The 9,777-nt window shown below is 49.1% G+C and overlaps 1 protein-coding gene across 1 annotated transcript; it reads right to left on the bottom strand.

The window, feature by feature from the left end:
* Positions 1-2,716: 2,716 nt before the first annotated feature.
* FCRLB (Fc receptor like B) lies at positions 2,717-9,510 on the bottom strand. Its single transcript, XM_027977469.3, has 6 exons — positions 9,355-9,510; positions 9,063-9,083; positions 8,478-8,732; positions 6,158-6,424; positions 5,278-5,568; positions 2,717-4,989 (listed from the first exon to the last, which is right to left on the bottom strand). The coding sequence occupies exons 1-6, from the start codon at positions 9,383-9,385 to the stop codon at positions 4,601-4,603; spliced, it is 1,254 nt and encodes a 417-aa protein (XP_027833270.1). The 5' UTR covers positions 9,386-9,510; the 3' UTR covers positions 2,717-4,600.
* Positions 9,511-9,777: the final 267 nt, after the last annotated feature.

The following is a 9,777-nucleotide window of genomic DNA, read 5'->3' as shown; positions in this document are numbered from 1 at the left end:
TATTACTGTGCTCTGCAGATGAGGAAATACAACTTCAGAGAGAAAATCTCTTGCCCAAGTCTTGCTGTTGTCTCTGTTTTGTCTTATCCTTTGTGACCCAGATGGTAAGTAGTGAGGGTGATGTTTGAACCCAAGTTTATTAACTGCTGGCCAGGGTTCTTAACCTCTATACTCTGCCCCCTTTAGGTCCAGAGTTAATTAGCTTGACTACTACAACTTAACATTCTACATGAAGAGCATATTTACTGTAAAGAAATGGGAGAGTGGTCATCTCCCACACCAGCTCTTTGAACTGAAAAAGACTTAAGTGTACCAGTTCTTTAGCCTCAGATGTTAGCTGAATTAGGGATGTACAGTTATATGAGGCCTCTTATTATAATTAGAATGTCAAGCATTGAAACCAATTATCTTCAAAGCTGCAGTGCAGGTATAGTGGCTGGGGAATAAACTAAACTAATATGCAGTACACCTCGGGAACTGGGTGGAGAACTGGATGATCTGGCTTGGAATAAGAGCTCTACTTGGCAGAAAGTCCACATTTAATAAAGAAATATGCAAGAGTACGTTCTTTTAGTTAACTGCAGACCAGCTAACAAGAATTCAGACGATGGATGGGTTAGAACTACAAACAGGGACATTGACTCTGCAAGGATTGCACTGCTGAGCTTCTGCATAGCACAAAGTTAGTAATGTTACCAGGATTCAACTGGGGGAATTCAACAGTAGATAAGGGGTCGAGAGTTTCTCTGGGTTTATTAAAATATAGGACTTCCTTGGTGGTACAATAAATAAGAATCCACCCACCAATGCAAGGGACATGGGTTTGATCTTTGGTCTGATAAGACTCTACATGCTGTTGAGCAACTAAGCCTTGGAGCCACAACTACAAAGCCTGAGCTCTAGAGCCTACGAGCTTCAACTACTGAAGCCCGTGCAACTAGAGCCTGCACTCTGCAACAAGAGAAGCCACTGCAACAAGAAGCCGGTGCCCAACTGAAGAGTAGCCACCCCCGCTTGCTGCAACTAGAGAAAGCCCTCGAGAAGTACCGAAGGCGCAGTGCAACCAAAAATATATTAATTTACTTTTTAAAACAAATATATAACTACAAAGATGTACTCTCCTGACCAGGGTAAGAGAAACAAGCTCTCTCAGACATAATTTGACAACATCTATTAAAATTTAAAAAGACTCATTGTCTTTAACGATTCTACTTAAGGCTAGGAGTTTGCCCTACAGATATATTCAAATATGTATCTAAAGATCTAAGTGTGAGAATCTTTATTGCACCATAATTTAAAACAGCAGAAGTTTGGAAATAACCTAATAGTTCATCAATAGGCACTGGCAGACGTCATCTCTTTGGAAAGTGACTTGTGAGCCTCCATGCTGGGCTTAGTGCTCCTCCTCTGCGCTTCTAAGCACCTTAGCATCCCCTGACTTAGAACCTTTAGTAATGAAAAAAATTTATTTGTCTTTCCCTCTCTAAGTGAAAGTGAAGTAGCTCAGTCGTGTCCGACCCTTTGCAACCCCATGGACTGTACAGCCTTCCAGGCTCTTCCGTCCATGGAGTTTTCCAGGCAAGAGTATTGGAGCGGTTTGCCATTTCAAGGGTACTCTTATTTCCCTCTTTTTCCGGATGAGACAGTTTCAACTCAGAAGGCCTGTGCAGCCCATGCCCCACCAACAGAGTTGACGCAAAAGTATATGCAGAGGCACAGAGGCATGAAAGAGGCTCCATGGGAGAGAGCAAGTGGTCCGTGTGACTGCTCTATATGTCATGATAGGGAGTTTGGACTTGAACCTAGAGGATTTGATTCACTCTCTTAGGACAAAAGTCATTAAGTGTGGAACCCAGAGTTGAGTTCCTTCCTTCCACAGAGTCAAGTCCAGATGAGAAGCTTAGACTCAGGGAGGACAGTATGAGAGAGGGAGGCTGAGATCCAAAGGAAACTTGCTAGGACCCTTTCTGCTGTCTGATGGAGGACTTTTGGGGTCCTTGTCTGATATCTGGCATGGACACTCACAGGTTTAGGGTCAAGGCCTGAGACTGAGACATAGAAGTGACCAGAGAACCAGAGAGCAGTGGCTTCCTCCCCAGGTTTCTCCAGCATTCTGTTGCTGCCCTTGTTGCTTGAGAATGAGCTTGAGATTCTCCTTGGGTAGCCTGGGCTAGCCAGCCTTCTGTTTCCCTAAAAGCATGTTGGAACCTGATGAAGCTGGATGAGGACTCACAGCACCCCCCAGAGGAGCATGGCCAGTAAGCTGCCTGTCTGACATCTCTCAGTATTTCCTTAGTGCAAGTCTTCCTGGGAGATCATTAATAGGTCTTGTAGGGGAAGATCAAGGAGAGTCAGGGGGCTTAAAGACATGGAGACTACTAAAGGGCATAAAAGTTACTCCTTCCCTTGCCACACAACACAGAGAAGTTGCGTCATGAATGATTTTCATTCTAACCCATATGTTCTTATTCTTCCCCATCCCCCATATCCCTGGCCTTAAATGGAGGTAGGTGGCAGGAAGGAAGATATTGTGGCTGCTAACTGTGAATGAGGAGATACTGAAGAGATAAAACTCTCTTTTGAATGGCTATTTCACCGTTTCACTCCCTTAAGAAATGATCAGCTGATATTTTTAAATTACTTATTATTGAAGTATAATTGCTTTACAGTGTTGTGTGAGTTTCTGCAATGCAGCAAAGTGAATCAGTTACACATATCAACTGATCTTTTTTTAATGGTGAGATTCTTTGATTAGGTAATCAGCGCTAGTCATGACATCAATGCTAGTCATTTTCTATCTGGATAAAGAGACAGCAGAAACATCAGGGAAACAAAATCACAATGGGGCCACTGAAGTAGAGTCGGGTTAGCCAGGGAAGGCTTGCCAGGAAAAGATTCTGAGAAGTGAGCTAAGCCTGCAGAGAAAGCTGAAAGGCAGAGGCACAAAGACCAGAACCCCAATACTGGATTATAGTGCCTGAACATACCTTCTCAAGGTATAAGCAAGTGTCCGTTGAGATCAGTTTATTTGATCACTCTTTTGTAATTTTAAATTAGCTTCTCCTCCAGTAAGGTTTATTTATGCCTTCAATAAAAAATGCTTCCGCATATCCATCCCGATTTTCCAACAGGTTTAAGAACCTCTTAGCAAGACTTCCATGTTCTGATCCCTTTCTACTTCCCCACGTTCATCGCCTACCACCTTCTGCATAAAATAAACCCCACCTGCCATACACACACACATAAACACATATAATTGTCCAGCCACTTTCAATTATTTGCAACTCTACAAACACACTATGGTCTTCCATGTCTCTGCTTTTGCATCCTCAGCCTGCATCCCCCACTCCTCAATATTTTCCCATCTTCACTTGTGGAAATCTTGCTCTCCTTCAAGATTCAGTTTCCTCCGCTGAATTCCTAGTGTTTCACAGAAGCACTTATCACATTGCACTGTAATATATGTGTGAACCCACCTGCCTCTCTTCTTACATAATTTCAGTGACTTTGTAGTAATAACATGGTGAAGATAATACTTGAAGAAAATAAGAAAGTAAGAAGAAGAAAAAGATGAAGGATGTTAATGTGATACTGATTAATCACTCAAAAAGAAAAGGAAATTGCATTGTGACTGAACACCTATAGACTAGAAGGGTGGGAGGGTGGAGTTGTTATCAGTTCTAAGCCTTTATAGTAAAGGTTAACTGATGGGGGGGTATAGGCCTAATGAGAAAGAATTCTCTTGGAAATAATTCACACCACCTCTGCTGAGATCTCATAGTTTTAGTAGGCAGATGAGGAACTTATAAAGATTGAACTGTGTGTTGGTATTGGAATGGCTCTTACAGAAGTAAGAAACGCAAAAACTAGAATTCAGCAATTTTGAGAATTTGTCTTAAACTTTCTTCAAAGAGATTTCTCAATGCAGTTGTTTAATTTAGGTTTAAATGAGCCGGGCCTGCCTGCTGCCACCAGAACCCATCAGAGTCTGTCTAGTTATGCTGGTGTGGAGGTGCATCTGGGTGGCTCTAAGTGTACACTCACGCTTAACCTAGAATGGGAGACCCACACAAATCCCTTTCTGTCTCTAAAACTATAACACAGGACTTTGAAGGTATAAACTCATCAGAAACAGAACTGAAAACCTTTCATTAAATTCATTAAATTCATTAAAACCTTAACATTAAATTCATGATGAAAAATTACAACTTGATCCCCTTAAATGTGCCAAAGAGCTTAGTACCAAAATAACCTTAAGTAACAAAACACTGCCTGTGCTGAAATATGCGTTCTGTGGGTTTACATGAAAAGCTAAAGATGACTAAATTCGCTTCCAAAAGTCAACCTCAAAGCAGTAAATAGCAGATTTCTACTTCCCTACTGAAATCTGTGAGACGAAGAGATGAGAGGGAAGGCCTTAGGGTTACTCAGATGTGCTCAGATGTGCTGGGTGAGATTGACATGTCAGCTACCACACTTTATAAACCACAGCAAGGCAGAGGGATGAAACAGAGGTGGCTTAGGAAGGTCTCCACGTGACGGGAGCAGGACAGACCAGAGGTGGATGTGCCTGCGAAGGGGACTGTAGCCACCCTCTCCCTCAGCTCTCCACAGTAGTGGCCTCAGGGGTTCCCTGACTCACAACCGAGTGGGAAGTGGAGGTCTCGACTGTGTGCCCTGGGAAGGCCTGCGTCTCCTTTAATTCCAGGACCACCCGGCTGAGGAGGCCTTGGAGCAGCTGCATTTCTCGGAGCAGAAGCGCCACGTCGGGTTTTAGGGCACCAGCGGTTTGATGCAAGGGTGTCGGTGGCGCACAGGCCGGTGGCCCAGCGGTGGGGGCTCCGCCCGCGGGGAACGGCGGCCCCGCTGAGGTGACATTCGGGACGGAGGGGACCGACGGGACCGATCTGGACACCGGGGGCTTTCTGAAGGAAAGCGGCTGGTTACCGAGGACCGGGGCGGTGGTGGACGCCACGTCCAGGGGAGAACCTGCGAACACAACACACAGAGAACCGCTCGGCTGAAACCATTCTCCCATGGCCTCTGGGGGAAGAAGGGGGCGAAGGACTGAAGGACGGGCCCGGCCGGGGAGGGGAGTGAGGACCGCGAGCAGGAGGGAAATGGGCGGGAGGGGTGAGGGAGGCAGGGGGGCGGGAGGCGGGGGGGCGCGCGGCAGGACGGGGGGTGGGGAGTGCCGGGCGTTTCCGGAAGGCGCGGGCGGAGGCGGGGCGGCCGGGGCTGCCCGCCCGGAGGGCTTCGGGGACGGCCGTCACTCACCGCGGCCCGGGAGCTGCAGCCAAGGGCTGCGTTTCCGGACGCTGCGGGTGGCTGTAGCCGCCTCGCACCAGTACGATTCCAGCTCCTCGACCTCTGGCTCGGGGACCGTGTACTCCGCATCCCAGTCGTACCGGCGCACGGGGCGACTGTACTTGTAGAAGGCGAACTGCAGCGGCGTGTCGCGCTTCTGCGGGTGCAGGCGCGTCTCGCAGCGCAAGACCACTCCTCCGAAGGCCGCGCCGCGAGCCTCCACCCGGCCCATCACCCTCAGCACGGGCGCCTGGAACAGCTCTGCGGAAGCGGGGGCCCAGTGGCCGAAGGTGCACTTTAGGCCGGCGCAAGGGTCCCAAGGGAACCGGGCCCAGCTTTGTAGTCCCACGACCCTTCTCCCGCTCCGGTTTCCCACGAGGGCCTCTAACCCACCAGGGAGGAGGTTGTGTATACACGTGAAGCGATGTGGGAGACAAGTCCACGAGGGAAGGGGAAAGCTTGAATGGAGGCGGCACCAGGTCAGACGCCTGACTGACATCCAGCTCGGGTCCTCCAGCCTAGAAAGGGTCTCAGGACGCCTGGAAGCAGTTCCCTCGCCCCAGTCCCACCGTGATCCCATTTCCTGCCACTGTCATTCTGGCTGGGGCTGCTGCGGAGAGAGCTGCCCCCTACATAGGTGCCTACCCAGAGAAAGGACCCCTGCCCCCACCCAGGCTTTCAGGTCAAGTGCGACTTCACACTAAGAAGGAGAGAACGTATTCGTGGTCCCGCAGAGAAATCCCCAGCTCGCCAGCTACTATAACCCCCGCCCCTTCATTTCCCCGCCGGGTTTCGGTCCCACAATTTCCCAGGGCTTGTTTGTCTCCCTCCCCGGCCCCGTCTCCCCCACCTTGCACAGTCACGGCCACCTTGGCGGAGAACATGGGCGCGCTTTCCACCGGAATGCGCATGGTGCCGGAGCACTGGTAGCGCCCGCTGTCGCTGGCGCGGGCCTGGGGGACCGTGTAGTTGGCGCTGGAGTGGAAGTATCGCACGGGTTGGCCATCGTGGTAGTAGTGAAGTTTGTAGACGATCTTATCGTACCAACCGCGACAGCGCATGACCAGCGGCTCGCCCTCGAACACCGCAGCATAGGGCACTTGCAGGATCAGCCAGTCTACGACAGTCAGCACAAACAGCCTGATTCCAAGAGAAAGTCCAGCCCTTGGGGTGACCCATTCTTCTCCACCTCCTTGCTCCCTTCTTCCTTCCCCTTTTCTGCCACCAATTCCGTTCTCCCTTACTGGACACCCCAGGAGCCTCAGATGGTGCGTGGCAAGGGGAAGGGGAAGGCCAATCTTAGGTATTGATGGCTGAGACTTGGTTCCAGCCTCAAAGAGTAGTGTCCATTAGAATCCAGTTTAAACGCCTTAAGATGGCATCAAGGCCTTCCTGACCTGGCCCCTGCTTACCTTTTCTGCACCATCTCAGGATTCTCCCCTGCCCCGTGTCTCCTTTTCCTTTTCCACCTTACAATGCAGGCTAAGTCCATCCATACTCTACTGCTGGGAGAACTGGCACTGCCCAGAGCCTTAGTACCTGCCAGGAAGACCTCTTTACCTACTTTAGTTGAGGCCTACTTATCCTGCAGGTCTGAACTTAGATCTTATCTCCTCCAGAAAACATACCTGAGGGCCTCCCACCCCAGAGGACAGCCTTAGGCACCTTCTGCAGTACCCTTATTTACCTGATCATCATAATAGCTAACGTTTACACAGCCCTACTACTACTACTAAGTCGCTTCAGTCGTGTCCGACTCTTAGCGACCCCATGGACTGCAGCCCACCAGGCTCCTCCGTCCATGGGATTTTCAAGGCAAGAGTACTGGAGTGGGGTGCCATTGCCTTCTGCATTACACAGCCCTAGTGTCTGCTAAATGCCACTTTAGGTGTTTTACATGGAGAAAAAATTCTGCAAGTAATAGCCACAATCTCTATGGTACTCTCAGTTCTGCAAGCAGTAACTACTGTCTGTCATATTCAGTATCTTATCTGTGCTTGCTGTCAGTTTCCAAACAAGAAACCATGGAGTGTGGATGAGAGTTGGACCATAAAGAAGGCTGAGCACCAAAGAATTGATGCTTTCGAATTGTGTTGGAGAAGACTCTTGAGAGTCCTTAGGACTGCAAGGAGATCACACCAGTCAATCCTAAAAGAAATCAACCCTGAATATTCATTGGAAGGACTGCTGCTGAAGTTGAAGCTCCGATACTTTGGCCACCTAATTCGAAGAGCTGTCTCATTGGAAAAGACCTTGATTCTGGGAAGGATTAAGGGCAAGAGGAGAAGCTGGCGACAGAGGATGAGACGGTTAGACAGCACTACTGACTCAATGGACATGAGTTTGAGCAAACTCTGGGAGATAGTGAAGGACAGGGAAGCCTGGTGTGCTGCAGTCTCATGGGGTTGCAAGTAGTCCGACATGACTCAGAGACTGAGCAACAAATGGGTAAATGCTAATCTGAACATTGAGTGATAACCTTTTAAATTCTGAATACAGACTGTAGCCTACCAGGCTAAAATGACAAAATATTCCCTACAAAGTAGCCAATCCTGTGTCCTAGTGAACAAAGTACTGTTACTTCTCTTATTCTGTTTGGAAGCTCTTTATGTCTTCCCAGGAAATTAGTTTCTTAATTGACTTGTGTGTGTGTAATAAAATTTGGATAAAGTGCTTTGTTCATCTGCTTTCTTCTTTGACAACCTCTCATAATTCATTTTTAATCTTTATAATAACTGAACAGATGGACACTGTTATTCTTCCTATTTTACTAATGGGAGGCACAAAGAAGCATCACTCTGTTCAAGCAAGAGTAATTCCCCCAGTTGCAGGCAGCCTGTCCAGGGAACCTCACTTTTCCTGTTTTGCTCTGCCCTTTCCCTTCCTGCCCAATCCTCTTCCTCAAAAGTGTTCAGTATCCCAGGTCCTTAGACTCTCTTCTCTTCTGAGCTAGTAAATGAGCAGAAATGTTTATTTACTGTCCACTGTGGCAGGATGGTAAAGGGACCTTTGAGGCTATGCAAGCCTTAGTGCATCTCTCACATAGTGCCAGGCAGACTCAATATAACCCTCTCTTTCTACCCCAATGCAAGTGGCCCCGTGTCCTCTCCCACAGGAGGGACAGCCTTGCCAGAGGACGTGTGCTGCCCCTCCAGTGTTCAGACACTCACCATTAGATACAGAGAGGTGGATGGGGTCACTGACGGGTGCTCCGCGTGTCTGGCATCTATACACCCCTGGCGTGTGCACCTCGATGCTCTTCTTATAAGAAGGCAGGAGTAGGTGGCCCAAATACCAGAGAGTGCTAATGGGTTGAAGCTCCAGCAGCAGCGGGTGATAGCCATCACACCGCAAGGTTACCTTTTCCCCCTTGAAGATTGTGGTCCAGGGTGGGTGCAGAGACAATATGGGCTTCTCCAGAGTAGCTGGGGGAGAGGGTATGGGAGGCGGCAATGTGAAAAAGAGAATCAAGGTGAGGTGCCCAAGGATGTGATCTAAGGTTGGAAAATAGAAAATGCCAGTTTCCAGGACCCAGGTTACTAGTCTGTCCCTGGGAGAGGAGAGACCACACTGGGCTATCAACTAGTCCCTTGGTGAGCACCCATGTCTAAGTGCCAGGCCTGCTGGCAAACAGTCACAGGGATTGAGAAGGCATGAGAAGAGACAGCTAAGAAGTGGGGAGTACCCAGGCAGGTCACATAGGACGGTTGGAGTAAACTCACAGAAGATTGGGATGAGGGATGTGTGAGACTCACCAGCTTGCCCACTGCTTGGAACTACAAAATGAGAAAGAAGAAAGAGAATGTTGGCGATGAAAGGAAAACAGGGGCTCTCTTGACCATAGGAAAGATTCAACAAATCCCAAGATGTGTTTTTCTTCTGCCTTTAGTTCCCTCAACTCTGAGAAAGCCCCTTTCCTTTTTTCCTCTCCAAAAATAGAAAACAAATTGAGGATTGAGTATCCCCCCAGCACGCATATACACCCTGCCTCCCACTCTTCCCCACGCCTAACGTTCTTAGGCCAGTGTTGCCTCACTGAGGACTCACCCAGGAGCAGAAGGGCTGCCAGCTCCCACATGGTGGACCTACCAGCAGCGGCTGCAGAGCAACGGAGATGCGCTAACACGGGATGGGAGGAGAAACAGAGACAGGGTGACCAGTGCTGAGCACTGACCCCTGGGAGGCATCGCTGCTTCTCCCAGTCTTTCCTCATTTCTGAACATGGTGGGCTGGAGGGAGCAGGAGAAGGCTGGATACGTGGCAACTCTCAGATGCCCCAGCACCAGACACTGTCCCGCCTACTACGCCTAAACCACCTCACATCTCAGGCCAGCCCCAGCTCCTGTAGAGAAGGCCTTTGTTCCCTTTGCAGCCCAAGAAAGCCACATAGAACCCCAGGCTCTGGCAGGTGACCCTGCCACCTTCAGGCTCCCAACAACATCCCACTCCCATCCCACTCCCTTCCTATCC

This window comes from Ovis aries, chromosome 1 (genome assembly GCF_016772045.2).
Source record: "Ovis aries strain OAR_USU_Benz2616 breed Rambouillet chromosome 1, ARS-UI_Ramb_v3.0, whole genome shotgun sequence".
In the NCBI taxonomy this organism is placed as follows: Eukaryota; Metazoa; Chordata; class Mammalia; order Artiodactyla; family Bovidae; genus Ovis; species Ovis aries.
The sequence above is the reverse complement of the archived record's forward strand: the minus strand, read 5'-3'. Positions and strand labels throughout refer to the sequence as shown.